The sequence below is a fragment of the Eschrichtius robustus genome, chromosome 2 (genome assembly GCF_028021215.1).
Source record: "Eschrichtius robustus isolate mEscRob2 chromosome 2, mEscRob2.pri, whole genome shotgun sequence".
NCBI lineage: Eukaryota > Metazoa > Chordata > Mammalia > Artiodactyla > Eschrichtiidae > Eschrichtius > Eschrichtius robustus.
Genome location: NC_090825.1, coordinates 59,679,576 through 59,701,054, shown reverse-complemented (window position 1 = coordinate 59,701,054; position 21,479 = coordinate 59,679,576). Strand labels below are relative to the sequence as shown.

The following is a 21,479-nucleotide window of genomic DNA, read 5'->3' as shown; positions in this document are numbered from 1 at the left end:
AGAAGCAGATGCTGTGATGAACAGTCACAGCTGGCTATAAACCACACCACATAGACTCACACAGTTCTCTGCCTGGCTTCTTGAGGACCTCACACCATGCTCGGACAGCTAGCTGAATTTAATAATTCAACGAAGATTTGAACAGATTTGAAATGGTTCCATCACAGCACACAATTTTAATGGGAAATAAAATGTGTCATAAATCATTTAATGCTACTCCTTTTGTCATTTGATGTGAAGAATCTGTTTCTGTGCATCATAAAGTCCCAGGTTCCTAATCTGTGCCTTTACTTCTCAGTGCATAGAAAGAGTCCCAGTATTTACTGATTTTTCACATCCTAATTAATGTTTCATCAGGATTCTGGACATTCTGTATGTAACAGCTATAACTTACACTTCATAAAGGCACAATTGTGTGTCAGGACATGCCAGGCCGCTCTGAACCAAGATGAGTGTACACCAGGGCGGCTAAAAAGGCAAGTGGGAGACTTGCCTGTTAGTTTTAAACAAATCACTGTTGCATAAAAGAACGCCAACTTTAGGGCTTTTAAACAATCCTGCTGGTTTTGATTCAATGCCTCTTTTTTAAGGTTTTTTTTGTTTGTTTTGTTCTTTGGATTTTTTTGCATGGATGTCTCAATGTCTTTAAAGCAGACCACAAGGAACTCTAAAATCAAGGGCTAAATGAGTCTGAAGAATGAGGGAGGGAGTGTGCTTAAATCCCTTGCAAGGTCCTTCAGACTCAGGGACCTAAAAAACAATCCAAGCATTCACTTTTCTCACTGTGGGCTGATCATCTATTTTGGGGAAAACATTACTCCTCATCTTACTGTGACATCCTTCAAGCAGAGAAAAAACATTACAGCATGCTGTATTATTAACTATTACTAGAGAAATCGAGATTAACCAAGATGGCGGAGTAGAAGGACGTGCTCTCACTCCCTCTTGCGAGAGCACCAGAATCACAACTGGCTGCTGGACAATCATTGACAGGAAGACCCTGGACTTCACCAAGGAGGATACCCCACGTCCAAGGACAGAGGAGAAGCCACAGTGAGACGGTAGGAGGGGCGCAATCAGAGTAAAATCAAATCCCATAACTGCTGGGTGGGTGGCTCACAGACTGGCGAACACTTATACCACAGAAGTCCACCCACTGGAGTGAAGGTTCTGAGCCCCACGTCAGGCTTCCCAACCAGGGGGTCCGGCTACGGGAGGAGGAATTCCTAGAGAATCAGACTTTGAAGCCTAGTGGGAATTGATTGCAGGACTTTGACAGGACTGGGGGAAACAGAGACCCCACTCTTGCAGGGCACACACAAAGTAATGTGTGCATCGGGACCCAGGGGAAGGAGCAGTGACCCTGGGGGAGACTGAACCAGACCTACCTGCTGGTGTTGGGGGGTCTCCTGCAGAGGCGAGTGGTGGCTCTGTTTCACCGTGGGGATAAGGACACTGGCAGCAGAGGTTCTGGGAAGTTCTCCTTGGCGTGAGCCCTCCCAGAGTCTGCCATTAACCCCACCAAAGAGCACGGGTAGGCTCCAGTGTTGGGTTGCCTCAGGCAAAACAACCAACAGGGAGGGAACCCAGCCCCACCCATCAACAGTCAAGTGGATTAAGGTTTTACTGAGCTCTGACCGCCACAGCAACAGGGAGGGAACCCAGCCCCACCCATCAACAGTAAGTGGATTAAGGTTTTACTGAGCTCTGACCACCACAGCAACAGTCAGCTCTACCCACCACCAGAGCCTCCCATCAAGCCTCTTAGATAGCCTCAACCACCAGAGGGCAGACAACAGAAGCAAGAAAAACTACAATCCTGCAGCCTGTGGACCAAAAACCACAGTTACAGAAAGATAGAGAAGATGAAAAGGCAGAGGGCTATGTACCAGATGAAGGAACAAGAAAAAACCCCAGAAAAACAACTAAATGAAGTGGAGATAGGCAACCTTCCAGAAAAAGAATTCAGAATAATGATAGTGAAGATGATCCAGGACCTCGGAATAAGAATGGAGGCAAAGATTGAGAAGATGCAAGAAATGATTAACAAAGACCTAGAAGAATTAAAGAACAAACAAACAGAGATGGCCAATACAATAACTGAAATGAAAACTACACTAGAAGGAATCAATAGCAGAATAACTGAGGCAGAAGAACGGATAAGTGACCTGGAAGACAGAATGGTGGAATTCACTGCTGCGGAACAGACTAAAGAAAAAAGAATGAAAAGAAATGAAGACAGCCTAAGAGACCTCTGGGACAACATTAAACGCAACAACATTCGCATTATAGGGGTCCCAGAAGGAGAAGAGAGAGAGAAAGGACCAGAGAAAATATTTGAAGAGATTATAGTCGAAAACTTCCCTAACATGGGAAAGGAAATAGCCACCCAAGTCCAGGAAGCGCAGAGAGTCCCATACAGAATAAACCCAAGGAGAAACACGCCGAGACACATAGTAATCAAAGTGGCAAAAATTAAAGACAAAGAAAAATTATTGAAAGCAGCAAGGGAAAAACGACAAATAACATACAAGGGAACTCCCATAAGGTTAACAGCTGATTTCTCAGCAGAAACTCTGCAAGCCAGAAGGGAGTGGCATGATATACTTAAAGTGATGAAAGGGAAGAACCTACAACCAAGATTACTCTACCCGGCAAGGATCTCATTTAGATGTGATGGAGAAATCAAAAGCTTTACAGACAAGCAAAAGCTAAGAGAATTCAGCACCACCAAACCAGCTCTACAACAAATGCTAAAGGAACTTCTCTAAGTGGGAAACACAAGAGAAGAAAAGGACCTACAAAAACAAACCCAAAACAACTAAGAAAATGGTCATAGGAACATACATATCGATAATTACCTTAAACGTGAATGGATTAAATGCCCCAACCAAAAGACATAGACTGGCTGAATGGATACAAAAACAAGACCCATATATATGCTGTCTACAAGAGACCCACTTTAGACCTAGGGACACATACAGACTGAAAGCGAGGGGATGGAAAAAGATATTCCATGCAAATGGAAATCAAAAGAAAGCTGGAGTAGCTATACTCATATCCGATAAAATAGACTTTAAAATAAAGAATGTTACAAGAGACAAGGAAGGACACTACATAATGATCCAGGGATCAATCCAAGAAGAAGATATAACAATTATAAATATATATGCACCCAACATAGGAGCACCTCAATACATAAGGCAACTGCTAACAGCTATAAAAGAGGAAATCGACAGTAACACAATAATAGTGGGGGACTTTAACACTTCACTTACACCAATGGACAGATCATCCAAAATGAAAATAAATAAGGAAACAGAAGCTTTAAATGACACAATAGACCAGATAGATTTAATTGATATATATAGGACATTCCATCCAAAAACAGCAGATTACACGTTCTTCTCAAGTGCGCACGGAACATTCTCCAGGATAGATCACATCTTGGGTCACAAATCAAGCCTCAGTAAATTTAAGAAAATTGAAATCATAACAAGCATCTTTTCTGACCACAACGCGATGAGATTAGAAATGAATTACAGGGAAAAAAACGTAAAAAAGACAAACACATGGAGGCTAAACAATACGTTACTAAATAACCAAGAGATCACTGAAGAAATCAAAGAGGAAATAAAAAAATACCTAGAGACAAATGACAATGAAAACACGACGACCCAAAACCTATGGGATGCAGCAAAAGCGGTTCTAAGAGGGAAGTTTATAGCTATACAAGCCTACCTAAAGAAACAAGAAAAATCTCAAGTAAACAATCTAACCTTACACCTAAAGAAACTAGAGAAAGAAGAACAAACAAAACCCAAAGTTAGCAGAAGGAAAGAAATCATAAAGATCAGAGCAGAAATAAATGAAATAGAAACAAAGAAAACAATAGCAAAGATCAATAAAACTAAAAGTTGGTTCTTTGAGAAGATAAACAAAATTGATAAGCCATTAGCCAGACTCATCAAGAAAAAGAGGGAGAGGACTCAAATCAATAAAATCAGAAATGAAAAAGGAGAAATTACAACAGACACCGCAGAAATACAAAGCATCCTAAGAGACTACTACAAGCAACTTTATGCCAATAAAATGGACAACCTGGAAGAAATGGACAAATTCTTAGAAAGGTATAACCTTCCAAGACTGAATCAGGAAGAAATAGAAAATATGAACAGACCAATCACAAGTAATGAAATTGAAACTGTGATTAAAAATCTTCCAACAAACAAAAGTCCAGGACCAGATGGCTTCACAGGTGAATTCTATCAAACATTTAGAGAAGAGCTAACACCCATCCTTCTCAAACTCTTCCAAAAAATTGCAGAGGAAGGAACACTCCCAAACTCATTCTATGAGGCCACCATCACCCTGATACCAAAACCAGACAAAGACACTACAAAAAAAGAAAATTACAGACCAATATCACTGATGAATATAGATGCAAAAATCCTCAACAAAATACTAGCAAACAGAATCCAACAACACATTAAAAGGATCATACACCACGATCAAGTGGGATTTATCCCAGGGATGCAAGGATTCTTCAATATACGCAAATCAATCAATGTGATACACCATATTAACAAATTGAAGAATAAAAACCATATGATCATCTCAATAGATGCAGAAAAAGCTTTTGACAAAATTCAACACCCATTTCTGATAAAAACTCTCCAGAAAGTGGGCATAGAGGGAACCTACCTCAACATAATAAAGGCCATATATGACAAACCCACAGCAAACATCATTCTCAATGGTGAAAAACTGAAAGCATTTCCTCTAAGATCAGGAACGAGACAAGGATGTCCACTCTCACCACTATTATTCAACATAGTTCTGGAAGTCCTAGCCACGGCAATCAGAGAAGAAAAAGAAATAAAAGGAATACAAATTGGAAAAGAAGAAGTAAAACTGTCACTGTTTGCGGATGACATGATACTATACATAGAGAATCCTAAAACTGCCACCAGAAAACTGCTAGAGCTAATTAATGAATATGGTAAAGTTGCAGGATACAAAATTAATGCACAGAAATCTCTTGCATTCCTATACACTAATGATGAAAAATCTGAAAGAGAAATTATGGAAACACTCCCATTTACCATTGCAACAAAAAGAATAAAATACTTAGGAATAAACCTACCTAGGGAGACAAAAGACCTGTATGCAGAAAACTATAAGACACTGATGAAAGAAATTAAAGATGATACCAACAGATGGAGAGATATACCATGTTCTTGGATTGGAAGAATCAACATTGTGAAAATGAGTATACTACCCAAAGCAATCTACAGATTCAATGCAAACCCTATCAAATTACCAATGGCATTTTTTACGGAGCTAGAACAAATCATCTTAAAATTTGTATGGAGACACAAAAGACCCCGAATAGCCAAAGCAGTCTTGAGGCAAAAAAATGGAGCTGGAGGAATCAGACTCCCTGACTTCAGACTCTACTACAAAGCTACAGTAATCAAGACAATATGGTACTGGCACAAAAACAGAAACATAGATCAATGGAACAAGATAGAAAGCCCAGAGATTAACCCACGCACCTATGGTCAACTAATCTATGACAAAGGAGGCAAAGATATACAATGGAGAAAAGACAGTCTCTTCAATAAGTGGTGCTGGGAAAACTGGACAGCTACATGTAAAAGAATGAAATTAGAATACTCCCTAACACCATACACAAAAATAAACTCAAAATGGATTAGAGACCTAAATATAAGACTGGACACTATAAAACTCTTAGAGGAAAACATAGGAAGAACACTCTTTGACATAAATCACAGCAAGATCTTTTTTGATCCACCTCCTAGAGTAATGGAAATAAAAACAAAAATAAACAAGTGGGACCTAATGAAACTTCAAAGCTTTTGCACAGCAAAGGAAACCATAAACAAGACAAAAAGACAACCCTCAGAATGGGAGAAAATATTTGCAAATGAATCAACGGACAAAGGATTAATCTCCAAAATATATAAACAGCTCATTCAGCTCAATATCAAAGAAACAAACACCCCAATCCAAAAATGGGCAGAAGACCTAAATAGACATTTCTCCAAAGAAGACATACAGACGGCCACGAAGCACATGAAAAGATGCTCAACATCACTAATTATTAGAGAAATGCAAATCAAAACTACAATGAGGTATCACCTCACTCCTGTTAGAATGGGCATCATCAGAAAATCTACAAACAACAAATGCTGGAGAGGGTGTGGAGAAAAGGGAACCCTCCTGCACTGTTGGTGGGAATGTAAATTGATACAGCCACTATGGAGAACAATATGGAGGTTCCTTAAAAAACTAAAAATAGAATTACCATATGACCCAGCAATCCCACTACTGGGCATATACCCAGAGAAAACCGTAATTCAAAAAGACACATGCACCCGAATGTTCATTGCAGCACTATTTACAATAGCCAGGTCATGGAAGCAACCTAAATGCCCATCAGCAGACGAATGGATAAAGAAGATGTGGTACATATATACAATGGAATATTACTCAGCCATAAAAAGGAACGAAATTGAGTCATTTGTTGAGACGTGGATGGATTTAGAGACTGTCATACAGAGTGAAGTAAGTCAGAAAGAGAAAAACAAATATCGTATATTAATGCATGTATGTGGAACCTAGAAAAATGGTACAGATGAGCCAGTTTGCAGGGCAGAAGTTGAGACACAGATGTAGAGAATGGACATATGGACACCAAGGGGGAAAACTGCGGTGAGGTGGGGATGGTGGTGTGCTGAATTGGGCGATTGGGATTGACATGTATACACTGATGTGTATAAAATTGATGCCTAATAAGAACCTGCAGTATAAAAAAAAAAACAAACAAAACAACTAATACTAAACTTTCATTGGGTTATTTGTATGGAAATATGTTAATATAAATGTTTCAGACATTACATGAAATTTCTAAAAATCTTATATTTGTATTTGTATGGAAATATGTATGGAAATATGTTAATATAAATGTTTCAGACATTACATGAAATTTCTAAAAATCTTATATGTTCTGGTATAATGTTATAAGTAATAATCCTAGTTATTACTTTAAAATGTATATCTCAGAAATAACTAATTTTCTTGTCAACTGCATTATTATGAACTTTCATCAAATCTTTAACCGTGGTCATTTTTAAGTCTTTTGTCATTTACAGACAGTTCTGGGTGTACTCTGATGATTTTGCAAATATGTTCCTATAAAAGGGTTTCATCTTCAAGAAATTCATGGAAAAGACTCTGACAAGTACAGGTTTCTGGTAACTGACTGTACTGCTGAACTGAATGAATAATCATTTTCAGAACTCTAATGAAAAACTGATGAACTCATAAAAGTGCTAACAAAAGATCAAGATGAAAAAAAAAATTAATTACATGGGACTGAGTGAACTGAGGAGGATGAGTATAATTTTTGTGACTTTCTGTCTGAATTAAAAAAAAAAAAAATCCCACAAGGACTCAGAGGCAAAGAATATACAAATCAATTTTCACTGCAAAGTAAAGGAGCTGTTACAGTGGAGGATTACTGGACTGAATGTCAATATTATGACATAGTATGAGTGTGTTTCATGTTTGGTAATTGCAATCATTGTTGCTTTTGTTGTGGTCATCCATGTACAATGCTTGGTGTCAGTCTATTTATCTCTTGTAAAAATAAAATACAGTGTGTGTGTGTGAAAAATAAAATAAATAAAAAAATAAAAAAAATAAAAAAAAAAAAAAAGAAAGAAAAAACAAGTTATAAAAATAAAAAGTAAATAACCAGCCCAGAGATTGAGGTTGGTTGGAACCCAAATCTTTCTACATCTAGTCCAAAGATATTTCCACTAATTCAGATTTTTAGAAGCAGACTCTATACTTTTTTTTTTTTTTTTACAGTTACGTTATGTTTTCAAATCTACCATAAAATTTCATGATCATGAAAAAAAAAAACAAAAAAAAAAACTATTACTAGCATTTCATACCCCATCAGAGTGCTTACACGTTGTTTACACTAGACGGGAGGGTCTTAGAAGTTGAGGACTATATCGTGTTCATCTTTGAATCCCTTACCTGGCCCACTGAGCATGCACTAAGTGCTTACTCAGAAGAACTGAATTTCCCAAAGACTCTCCGGTGATGTAGGGGAGACGTAATCTGCTCTGACGACCTAAACATCTCCAGTGTGTGGAAACATACATCTTATGTCCTGGGCCAAAATGACCTGAGAAGTTGGGGGTGCTGGAATGTTAGTTCTTATAGCAGCAGAGTCCCCAAAGAGTTCTTGAATTACTCTGTCTTAGTTGCCACCCTTCACCACCAAATCTTATATAATCAAAGTTTCCCTCTACTACTCTACCTCAATATTTTGTGTGAGGGGCTATTACATTTCCTTATTTGTTTTATTGTACTAAGATGCAATTTCTGAGAATACTTGAAGAGATAAAAATATTAAAATGGCAGTTTTCAAATTCCCACATATCAGTGGTTGTTAAATAGGGCTGATTTTGCTCCCCTCTCCTAGCAGACATTTGACAGTGTCTGGAGATATTTTTAGTTGTTACAACTCAGAAGTTGCCACTGGCATATAGTGGGTAGAGGCCACGCATGCTGCTAAAGATCCTACAGTATACAAGGCAGTCCCTCACAACAAAGAATTATCCAGCCCCAGATATTAATAGTGCTGAGGTTGAGAAATGCTTGCAAAGGGGATTTAATATGGAAAAATATGATATTTTATATTAAAAAGCCAGAATATAAGGCATAAAATAGTTATCTTTTACATTGCTTGATGGGTAACACATGTCTAAATTCAGTCAACATGGAGAGCTTTTTTGTTGTTCCTTATATACTGATCAGTTAGCTGCTGTTGAAGTTTTCTCAAGTTCATTTCTGATGGAATATTTACATAAATGAAGCAATCAGATCAGGGTGGTTTATAAAGAATTTTTCTCACAATTGGATATTAAGTCTATTTTATTAGCTGTCATAAAGGGTCAAATCTTAATTATCCATGGTAATAGGAGGCAAAAAGGGAATAATAATTGAAATGCACACTCTGTTATAGGTGGAAGATTAGTCAGATTCAAAATAATTGAATTGACACGAATGAAACAGAATGTTGATATTTGGAATTTGAGCTGGAGTTATTCCCTAAGTGCTATTAATTTTAGGTTTTTACAACTTTAATTATAGAAATATAAAGAAAGTAAAAAATCTGTATTAGAACACATCACTAGAATAAACTGGGACCACACCCTCACCCCACTGCATGTGTGTGCATGCATGTGCAGGAACACACAATACATCCCTCAAAAGGTCTGCAATACTCCATAGTAGGCATCAAGTAAATATCATGAAACATATTTATTTTCCTCAATAATTTAAGACAAATTCACAAATGAGATACTGTATACGGCAAAGGGTGTATCAGCTTTACAGACAAAATTTCTCCTCTGTTGGGAACACGAGACACTTAAGTTGAATGGGTTTAGCATAGCAGGATGAAGGAGAAGGCCAAGCTTTACTGTCTCCACAAACCTCCTTGAAAAACTGGGAAGCCTGACTGTCCTAGGCCTGCAAATTTCACAGCCACACCTGGCATCACTCCAGCCCTGATGACAGCTCAGGGGTGGACTAAGCTTGTCCCTGTACCTTGTGATACTGATGTATGCTGGTTATTGAGGCGAAGAGGGGGAGGGGGTTAGGTTTCTGCAGTGCAAGAAGGAGGTTGTAGACAAAAAGGCTAATTGTACTTAAAATGGCTCGAAATATGACGTTCAGGGGAGAAATGATAGAATGATGACTTCTTGTCCTGAGGAGGAATTCTACCGAGTAATTCTGTTCTGCTTTAATTCTTCAGCTGAGCATGTAACGAAGAGTAATTTCATTCTAACTTATTTCACCATGTGACTGTCAACCAGTCTTGTACCTCAGTCTTCCCCTTCCACTGGGAAATGGGGTATTATATGAGAACATAATTAAGGAGGAAGTTCAATAACCATTGTAAAGTCATGTGTTCCATACAGATAATAAGAGCTGACTCTGGTGGCTTTATTATGGTAAGTATTACGGGTTTATAAAAAGACTAGTGAATGGTGTAGTCTATGCCGGGAATCACAATTACAAATAAGTCGCATGAAAAATATCCTTTTAATCCTTACTCAGCATCAACAAAAAAGGAAGGAAGACACTGAACTGCCAGGCAAGTTGGACAGCAATTCAGAACCAATTCATTATGTTTTCTTTTTTTCTTTTTTTTGGCTGCGCCGTGCAGCATGCAGGATCTTAGATCCACGACCAGGGATCGAACCCGTGCCCCCTGCAGTGGAAGCGTGGAGGCTTAACCACTGGACCACCAGGGAAGTCCCCATTATGTTTTCAAGTGGACCCAGAAGTAAAAACAGCCTCAAAGATGAACTTTTCAGTGACTTCCTTTTCATGGAAGTAAATAGACTATCACAGAGGAGGTTGTACAAAGGCTTAGATGAAAGAACACAGATCTAACATCTCTGAATGGGCTGGGTCAGCACACAAAATGAGACCGCTGTATTGATAAGAAGGCATATGTTTATTATGAGTAATCAAGATAGAAGCAGGAGGGACTTCCCTGGTGGTGCACTGGTTAAGAATCCACCTGCCAATGCAGGGGACACGGGTTCGAGCCCTGGACCGGGAAGATCCCACATGCCACGGAGCAACTAAGCCCGTGCGCCACAACTACTGAAGCCTGCGCGTTCTAGGGCCTGTGCTCCGCAACAAAGAGAAGCCACTGCAATGAGAAGCCCGCGCACCGCCATGAAGAGTAGCCCCCGCTCGCTGCAACTAGAGAAAGACCGCAAGCAGCGACGAAGACCCAACACAGCCAAAAAAAAAAAAAAAAAAAAAGAAGATAGAATCAGGAGAAGAATATTTCCTGGTAATGGAACCAATCATCAGATAAGGAAGGGAATCCCCTATGCCCAGTCATAAAGGATGGGTGGTTAGGGTAGCTTTAGTCCTCCCATCTCCAAAGCCACAGTTTAAACCTGACTATTTTAAGAATATTGAGATGTAAACATGTAAAAGTTGTGTTTCTAAAAACACATAACTTCAACTCCCCTAACCTTTGTTTGCAATCAGGGTGGTGCCCTAAGCTTCCCAAATGTATACAGGTCTGCATATCCACAGCAAAAGACCTGGTGCCACTGGGAGAGAAGGTGTATTCAGAGATCAGGATCCTAATGCTGTCTTGAAAAAAAAATTAACCTCGCTACTGAGACAGCTAGAAGCGTGCATTCCCATAGCACCTAAACGGTGTCATGAATAAAGATGGTGATAATCATTTTAATGATCTGTGAGAAATGATGTCAAAAAACAGGCAGACTTTTCCAGCCACTTGTGGTATATATCTAGTCATTCATTCCTCCTCTCACCCTCCCACCCACCTGCCGTTTACCCATCCATCCATCATCCCCCTATGCAGCCCCTCATCCAGCCAAGTTCTGGGCCAAGCACATCACCTGTTGCTGGAGGTATAGGCATGAAGAACACACATTCCCACCCTCAAGGAGCTCAAAGAGTCAATTCTAAAAAGTGCATGAGGCTAATTTTTCACAATTATAAATTATGAGTCTGGGAGATCTTTTCCTCTGTTACTTCTTTCTCTCTTGGGATCAACAGTTCTTTTGCCAAAGGGTATAATGGGAAATAGAGTGTGTCCAAAAGGTCAACCATTGTTGGAAATTCTCGTAAAAGGCATTGCCCAAGACAGTGCTTTTCAATAGAAATACCATGTGAGGCACATAATATTTTTAATTTTCTAGAAAAGAAATTAAAGCAAAAAATCAGGTATAGTTACTTTTAATATATATTCATTTAACCCAATGTATCCAACTATTATCATTTTAACATGTAATCAGTATAAAAATTATTAATGAGATATTTTACATTCTTTATGTATTTTTTAAAAAAATTTTTATTGGAGTATAGTTGCTTTACAATATTGTGTTAGTTTCTTCTGTACAGCAAAGCGCATCAGCAGTACATATACATATACTCCCTCTGTTTTGGATTTCCTTCCCATTTAGGTCACCACAGAGCATTGAGTAGAGTTCCCTGTGCTATACAGTAGGTTCTCATTAGTTATCTGTTTTATACATAGTATCAATAGTGTATATTCGTCAATCCCAATCTCCCAGTTCATTCTTTTGTATGTATGGAGTCTTTGAAATCCAGTGCTATGTATTTTGTACTTACAGCACATCTAAATATGGTCACATTTCGAGTGCTCGGAGGCTACGTATGGCCTGTTGGACAACACAGGCCTACTGTGACCCACTGTTTACAATTTGGGTTTGCGATTATTTTTGGATTAAAGATAATTTAGTTTGTTGCCTCATCTTCCATATTGAAAAAGGTCTTTCCGTTCTGATTCTTTGGGTCAGAAACCTTCTTGAACTGATCTGCTCAAAATGTTTATTTAGTGTCTATCAAGTATCAGACATTGTGTGTTAGGAAATCACAGTCATTTCTCATTGAATCTGAGACAGCACAGCCTGATCGTTATGAGCGTGGAGCTAGACTGCCTGGGTATGATATGACTATACCACTTACTGTGTGACCTTGGACAGTTACTTAACCTCTCTGTGCTTCAACGTCCTCATCTATAAAATGGATGGAATAAGTAGTATCTTCCTCATAGGGTCACCATGAGGTTTAAATGAGTCAATATTTACAAAGAGTGTAACACAGCATCTCATAGGGCAAGTACTATACAGGTGTTTGATAAAACACATTTTAAAAGTTGAAAATTTTTAAATGGGTCTGCATTTTCCCCATACGATGAGGAAGTAAAACCTTATAGTTTAGAATTAGACTAAAACTCAGAAGACCTGGGGGTTTATTGAACATGTGAAAGTCATTCTAATTTTAAAAAGGCAGCATATTTTTGCATACCTAATTATTAAAAAAATGTTGTGGAAATAAATGAGCTTCTACATATAAAACACTTTGAAGAATTCCAGTTAGTGGTGATCATCTCTACAAAGCCAAGGTATTCTGGTTATTATAATTTTATAATAATGGATGGATATTGGTTCATGGATGGATATTGCAAGCAGCTATGAACTATGCATTTATGAGGCTCCATTTGCAGAGGGAGAAATGACTGTTCATTCTCCTACTATACACAGACACTGACATTTCATTTTAATTTCTGTTGCTGGTGTATTTTTCTCCTGACCTTTATGCTTAGCAGTGCCAGGCCTTCAGTGAGCCGCTCCTAACTCTGACATTGCCTGGCATCTATCTGACGCATTATCATTCCCGTAATTAACAGTGACTGGAAGCAAATAATTTAATTCTGGGCAAATGAAAATGAATCAATGGTGTCAACTCCATTTCCCATCTTTCTAATTTTCTGTAACAAAAGAGGAGAGGGAAATGTCTGTTCCCTGGTGTGAGATTCACTTAGGAAAGTTAGAGACAGATAAATAATTGGTGATGCCCTACTCCTCGTTCCCACAAAACACCGCTGTCCCCGGCAGGAAAATCATTCTTTGTGCTGAATAAATATTTAAAGTCACACAGAATATGGCAGCTGGACATATTTATGTTTCTAAGAAAATATGCTCATGACTTAGTGTGGTGAATTAAGAGGAAAGCACATCTATCACAAACCCAGGAAGACCTCAGGCTAAAACAAGAGCTCCTTCCATGCTCCTTTATATGCAGAACAGGAATATAACACAGCGCTGCTAATGATGCCTCAGCAACAAAATAAGATAGAGCAAGGGGAAGCCTGTGGCATTTGCAAGAAAATCAACACAAAGGCGTCTTAACCTTGGATTCAGAATGCACGGTTTACTTGTTTATAGAGTGGCTAGTTCAAAGGACTTCATTGCAACTTAAGTCCTGGCTGTGTCATTCCTGGTTCCATCACTGAACCTTAATCTGTAAAATGAAGGGTTTGGACTGTGACCCAGAAATTCTCTTCCTCCTCTGAAATGCCCAGTGTGTGGAACTGGTGGACGGGCGCTATACCAATGTGGAGATTCTGTCAGTTGCTTTGTCTATTCCAAGTATGCATTCTGGAACTGGGAAATAACCATCCTGTGGTCCCTACTGGACCCACTGTGCGATGGACCTGAGCTCAAACTCCATTGATAATCTGACCTCCGTAAGTCCCTACCCTGACTAGTGGACCACAGTGACATTTTGAGTCTCCTGGAATTAATGTCAGTTCAGAGCCAGTGCCTAGTAAGCCCTGAAAAGTCTGAGGATTTCCTTTTTCCTCATGCAGTTACCCTGGTAAAAGGCTATATATAGGTCCTTCTGGGGAAGGCTGGGAGAAAGATGAGCAGTATAAACTTTCAGCAATGTACCAGGGTCCTTCCACCAGGAGACCCAGTCTCCTCTTCATTCAAGGGGTTCTGGGTCTGTAAATGGGCTCAAGTCTGGGAATTCACTGAGGGGCCATGCCTCTCTGTTTTTATGATGCAAATTAAACTTCTGGTCACTTGATCTAGACCTCTTCCCCTTATATAGATCAAGTAAGACTTTAGTAAACTTCCTATCTACTTCATTTCTAGGAACACCATGGCCGTAGGTCTGTGCCGGTCAGACTATTCCACTGCTGTCCTGACTGGTGTCCTTTACAGTATCCTCGCCCACCTTGCCTTGAGCAATTAAGCAGTAAAGAGCAGACAGACCTATCTTGTCAATCTCTGCCCTCTTGGAATTCACATGCTTGTGGAGGAAAGAAAGAAACACACAAGAAGCAAATATTTTGGGGCATCAATCAGTGCTACCAAGAAGACATACCAAGGGATTGTGGTGAGAGTCACCGGGAGGGGTGGTCTCAGGATGGCCTGTCTGAGGTCGTGAGTGCTGAGGGCTCAGGGAGAAGACCCTATGAAGAAGAAAGGATGGCAAGATTGACACTCCTGGGAAATGTGTGGAGCGCTGCAGGGTCTGAGCACCAGAGGCTCACGACAGAAAAATTCCCGACATTCTAAAACCTTATTTCCTTGGTCATCTAGTTTTCCTCAATTCAAAACCAGATCAGATGTGGATGGAGGGAGCTGCCTAGTAAACAGAAATAACAAGATCTCTTATTTATTTATTTATTTATTTTTGTGGGAAAGTTTGACTTTTTCCATATAGCTTTTTTTTTTTTAACATCTTTATTGGAGTATAATTGCTTTACAATGGTGTGTTAGTTTCTGCTGTATAACAAAGTGAATCAGCTATACGTATACATATATCCCCATATCTCCTCCCTCTTGCGTCTCTCTCCCACCCTCCCTATCCCACCCCACTAGGTGGCCACAAAGCACCGAGCTGATCTCCCTGTACTATGCGGCTGCTTCCCACTAGTTATCTATTTTACATTTGCTAGTGTACATATGTCAAGATCTCTTATTTAAGGTCTCCAGGGTCAAAGTCTTAACCCTTTGGCTTGAGTTTGTTAAAATTTATTTATTTTTATTATTTATTTTTGGCTGTGTTGGGTCTTCGTTTCTGTGTGAGGGCTTTCTCTAGTTGCGGCAAGTGGGGGCCACTCTTCATCGCGGTGCGCGGGCCTCTCACTGTCGCGGCCTCTCCCATTGCGGAGCACGGGCTCCAGACACGCAGGCTCAGTAGCTGTAGCTCACGGGCTTAGTTGCTCCGCGGCATGTGGGATCCTCCCAGACCAGGGCTCGAACCCGTGTCCCCTGCATCGGCAGGCAGACTCTCAGCCACTGCGCCACCAGGGAAGCCCCGGCTTGAGTTTTAATTAAGAACGTTTAAATAAAAAGGGACTGTGTCAAACTTCAGCTGCTTATGTACTCAGTATATAAGTAATGGGTGTAAAAAGGGTTTAAACATTACATGCCGTTAAAAACAAGAAGAACCTTCAAGTGGAAAATGGTTTTTCATTCACAATTTTGTCATTGTTTTCTCCTTCTTCTGTGAGTCTCCCATGCCCCTTGCTGCTGCCTCTCTTAGGGCACTGATGAGTTCTTAGCAGGTGGAGAATGGGAGGGCTGTCTGTGTGTCTTCCCTCTACAACCAGATGGGAAGCATCTGGGGGCCAGGTCTCATCTATATCCGTGAAAGGTCCCCAGTGGTTTCAGGGGTAGAGCAGGTGTGAAAGTGTTTTTTTGAGTTGAATTGGAATGGAATTGGAGAAAATAGAGACTCAGCTGAGACTACCCCTGAGATTCACAGACGGGGTGTCCAGATGAACCCTAGCTGCTGAGAAAACCCCTCTGTCATCAGGGTAGCACTCCACATGTTACGAGTAGGTAACAAGACCCAGAAACTCAGCCAAGGAAGAGAGATCACTTTCTTCATTTCCCTTAACAACTGCATTTCTCAGGTCTCCTCAGCTGCTGGATCCCACAAGGTTCTGGCTGTTCTGGTGAGTAAGCTCACATCGCTCCCCTCAGTCCCACCCCCCAGCCTAGGGAATCTCCATCTATTCTGGAAAGCAGGGATGCTCCACTTTAGTCGCCTGTTTTCTCCCAAGTCTTTGCCCATGATTAGTCTTTTCTGTTTCCCTCTTGGGCGAGACTTGACATTTCAAAGTCAGAAAGAGGCCTCTTTTCCCCTCTCCCTCTGCTGTCACTCTGAGGCAAGGAGCACAGGACAGCTTGGCTGAATGAATGGGAGGAAGAACAAAGAAAGAGCAGGAATGCCAAACAGGGTTGGGGTGGGGGGATGTTTCTAGACATTATCCCGAATTTCCTTCCCTACCCTGTACTTTAACACATCATCTCACTTGATCCTCATACCCCAGGGTAGGATGTTAAGTACCATTATCTCTCTTTTCCAAAAGCTGGAGCAGGTTGGAGAGCCGGAGGGACTTTCCCAAGGTCTCACAGTAAAGGGCAGGGATAGGGTGGACTTGGGTTTCTGGACTCCCAACCCTGTGCCAACTTTGCAAAGGCACACGGTGCATTAGCCTCTGGTAGCACAATTTACAGAGCCTAGCTGAGTCAGCAATACACAGTCTGTGCTTTGCCAGGTAAATTATCTTATTTAGAGGTCTGCAGCCCTGAGCTGCTGGCTGAAGAATGATTTGTCTGCAGTAGAGAAGAGGATGATGTCAGGAATATACTCAAACAGTCTCTGTCTCTGTACTGCCCTTGAACTGGCTTCTGGACAGTCCCTTAGTTTGGAGTATTTTGCAGCCACCAGAATGTTCCTTTTCTCTGCAGTCAACTGGGTTGACCATGTCATCGTCCAGACTGGCAATTAAAATTGCCATAATAATTTGACCACAGTTGGGTACTTTTTTTTTTTTAATTTTTTTTTTATTTATTTATTTATTTATTTATTTATTTATTTATTTATTTATTTATTTATTTATTTATTTATTTATTTATTTATTTATTTATTTATTTATTTATTTATTTATTTATGGCTGTGTTGGGTCTTCGTTTCTGTGCTAGGGCTTTCTCTGGTTGCGGCAAGCGGGGGCCACTCTTCATCGCAGCGCGCGGGCCTCTCATTATCGCGGCCTCTCTTGTTGCAGAGTACAGGCTCCAGACGCGCAGGCTCAGTAGTTGTGGCTCACGGGCCCAGTTGCTCCGCGGCATGTGGGATCTTCCCAGACCAGGGCTCGAACCCGTGTCCCCTGCATTGGCAGGCGGATTCTCAACCACTGCGCCACCAGGGAAGCCCAGTTGGGTACTTTTGAGTCTGTGGATATCATCGACATTTCCTGGATAAGATTGTGAATGGAAAGGACTGGAAAGTTCAGAACTTAGGCTATTACTCTTCTCCTGACAGGCTAGTGGTAGTATGTAAGTAAAAGAAAGCAAAAGGAGGCTTTCCTGGTAGCAAGAATGTCTTATGCTATGGACCCTGAGAAAGGCTGAAAACAAATAGCCCCAAATAACACCTGTTCTTCCTCAGGTATCTCAATTCACTCAGCATTAGATCTGGGGCAGCTCCTTGAATCCATGATCCAAATTCCTCCCCAAGGATGACATATGTAGCCAGTCTCACACAGAGCCCCGAGCACCAAAGGTCCCTTCTGTTAAGGAAAAGCCCTCTTTCCCCATCAATACAAAGCAAATTATTGATTCCGATCATTTTTCTCCAGGGAAAAAATATTATCACTCTTTCCCAAACTTTCCAACTCTCTTGGTTTAGTGGAGTGTCCTCACTCTAAGGAAATCGCCTGAAATTTGTGCAACTTAGTCACGTATTTGCAAAGTGCCCACTGTGTGTAGAATGTAGCACAGGAGAGGCTATAAGAAGGCAAAAAAAGAATATCAGAAAAATCTGTGGATAATCCTCCAATCTCAATATGTGCACAAATCTTGTGGCAGAAAATGATATAAAAAAGTAACAATGTTTTGAATGAATTATAAAAGTGACCCATTAGTCTGCACGGGGAAATCTCTGTACTCTTGAAATAACCCACTTACACAGTCTTTCCCTTTGACGCCTTATGTTCCTACTAATCTTAGCTCTGATTTAAAGTACTACTATATGTAATTAAGAGAGATGGGTTGCAGTTTTCTGATCTTCTCTTTGGGCAAAACTGTGCTTTGCTGTGTGGGTACCGCCATCATCAACCACCATAACTGATCTGCTTCTCAAATTCATAACCCAGCACGGCCTCCTGCCCTTTCTTTATGCATTTTTATTTCACTTTATATTATTCCTATAGATTCATCTTATGCTAGACCCCTCAGAAAGAAAGCCTCTAATGAAAACAAAGTACTCAAGCATGAATCAGAAATTTTATATTTTCACTATTTTTTTCTTACCAAAGCAGAGTTCCTTGGATCTCCTAATTGAGCTACTGGGTTTTCCTAAGCTGTGGATTCACTTAGTCTAGTAATAAGTGTTTCGAGTTCTTTAACGAAAATAACTACATAATTAACTATACTATGCCATTGCACTTGGCAATAGCACAACTCCTGTTAATTCAACAAAAGTCAGGAACTTACAAAAAGAACCTATTGCATCTCAAGAAGCAGGCTTCCCACCTAGATAAATATGCTGTTAACATAGATCAATAAAACAACATTTACCTGAGACACTCTCATGCTGGATTTAAGGGCATACTTGAATGGTTTGAACCTCTAATTCGTTCATAACAGATAGGACCAGAGCTATTTCTTGCTTAAATTAAATTTTCAGAAGAAAAAAAATACATTTATGAATACTCACTGCCATAGAAACAGCATTTCTTTGAAAACAATACCCATTTCCTAGACATAAAACACTAAAAGAATCAGCCACGGGAACAAAGATGTGTGTTCCCTTCTCTTCTGGATTTAAAGGTTGATAATTATATTTCTAAGAACCAGCATTATGGGCTGACACAAAGATGGGAAAGGAGATGCATTAAGGGATAATTTCTTGGTAATTAGGACCTCTAGAAAGCATGCACATTATGTTTTTATGCAGAATAAACACATTACTATAAAATATGAAGAAGAAAAACCTTACCCGAATCCAGAAAGTAAGCGACAGAAGAGAAAGAAGCCATAACCTTGGACAAATGAAGAAAGGAAGGCAAAGAATCCGTTGATAGACATGCAAATCAGAAGAGACTGCTTCCTTCCCACTTTGTCTGCCAATCCTCCCCAGAAGAACGCCCCCACCATCATCCCGAGGTACACTATGCTGCCTGCAACACACAGAAAACAAAGAAACACGTCAGAGACTGGGAGTAAGCGACACGTGTAACAGCAAGTGAACAAGGGACAAGATACATTCCAGAATTTTACATGGAAAAAATATTCCTTTAATAACAGATCCTTCAGGACACATGGATCAGCCTTCAAGTTGGAAAGCAAGCTCTGTGGGCTGCCTTGGCTTCCAGGGCCAGTGGCAAGGGCAAAAGACGAAACAGTCACATTCTCACCAGCCTTGTGGGGATGGGTACCCAGCAGGCAAGCATAAGGAGGGGTCTCCACACAGAAGATTCCTGCAGGTTGACTCATGGCTGTGTCACCTTTGGTCCGAATGCCCAGCTTGGTGCCACAACAAGGCCAAGATTGGAGACTGAGTCAAGGGCTCCCGGGTCAAAGCGGATCCCCTTCAGGGTCCCTCTTGTCATCACTGAGTATACAGTTGAATTTTCTAATTCACTTGCTTCTTCTAAAAAACCAAGCCCTCATAAGCTCTGTCCAGAATCTTCTGCAGGATGAAATAATATTAGGTATGGCAAATGTTACTTCCGGGAGGTTTCTAAAAGGGTGTACAATGTCTAGGGGAAATGGTATAATTAATAAATGAAAGTTTGGCTTTTAAAAAGCTGCCATATTTTACCCATTTCTACTTTTTCCTTTGCTTCACCAAAGCACCATTTGACTAGTCCCTTCTCAAAGGCATGTTCAAGACACTCAGCAGCATCTGAGTCACAAGCTAAAAAACGCTGCTTTAATTATTGCTTTAGATTAGTTAGGGAAATATTCTACTTAAACGTTCACCAGAAATCGTTTGCTTAACAGAGTTAATGAATTAATATGAGACCCAGAAGGAGAACATTTGGCAAAGTCTGCAGATGCTGCTTTGCAGATAGCTGAGTACAGACAGCTACAGGGAGTGGCGAATGTTGGAGCAATTATACAATAAGACAAAACAGAAGCTGTTTTTTATTTAGACTGGGGTACTGCAAAGAGGTGGGTGGTCATCCTTTGCCTGGCTGGGAGTGGCATATTTTTCTCTGTACTATGGGGCTGACCATACACAGATCATCCTTCTCAATAAAGAGATTACTCATATCATGAGGCCCAGTGCAGGTCCAGAAGACAATTTAAAGACTGTATCAGCACAAGGCAAAGGAATCCCCAAAGCAGACAGATTCACCCAGGGAAATGCATACGCAGCATATCTCTTATTTATAGCCTAAGAGGCTTGAGTTTGCCACTCATGCCTCTCAGAAGAATCATCAGTAGCTAAGCTGCTTTATGATAACGTTTGTCTTTAAAAATGCCTACAAATCAGAAAGTGAGCTCCATCCATCAGGAGTGGCCCGTGGCTTCTGTCGTCAAAAGATTTGGGAATCTTTCTTGTAGCTCTAGCCCCAGGAACAAAAAGTGGTCCCTAGCACTTGTGGAACCCTTGCCAGTTCTAAACGTTTGCATGAATTAACATCACGACCACCCTTTCAGGTTAATACTCTGGGAGCACAGTTCGTTGGTAGGGAAGCTGAGGTATAGGGAAGTTAATGATTTGACCACAGAAAAGTGAGTGGCAACTACATCCCAATCCGACAGCAGCTCTTTGTACAGTGTGCTTATGACTCCTTTAGCCATCCTGGCTGCCCTCCTGTGAAAACATCCCAGTTTGTCCAGGCTCCTATGTGGCAGTAACATCTAAAATTGAAAGCAGTACCTCAAATGTCTCTGAGGTGCCTTCTCCCTGGGCACTACCCTCATAGAATTAAGAGTTAAGTCTGGGGTAGCAGAAAATGATAGACGGGCGCTAGGGGGAAATGCTGCTTTGTCCTCCCCGAGCATGTGGCAAGGGATGCGCTACTCATTCTC

The 21,479-nt window shown here is 40.4% G+C and overlaps 1 protein-coding gene across 1 annotated transcript in view; it reads right to left on the bottom strand.

Annotated features, from left to right (window-relative positions):
• The window catches only part of SV2C (synaptic vesicle glycoprotein 2C), a 247,845-nt gene that overhangs the window by 99,696 nt on the left and 126,670 nt on the right, over nucleotides 1-21,479 (bottom strand). The window contains exon 3 of the mRNA XM_068533498.1: nucleotides 19,435-19,615. Coding sequence (XP_068389599.1) covers nucleotides 19,435-19,615 — 181 coding nt within the window. The remainder of the gene's footprint in view (nucleotides 1-19,434; nucleotides 19,616-21,479) is intronic.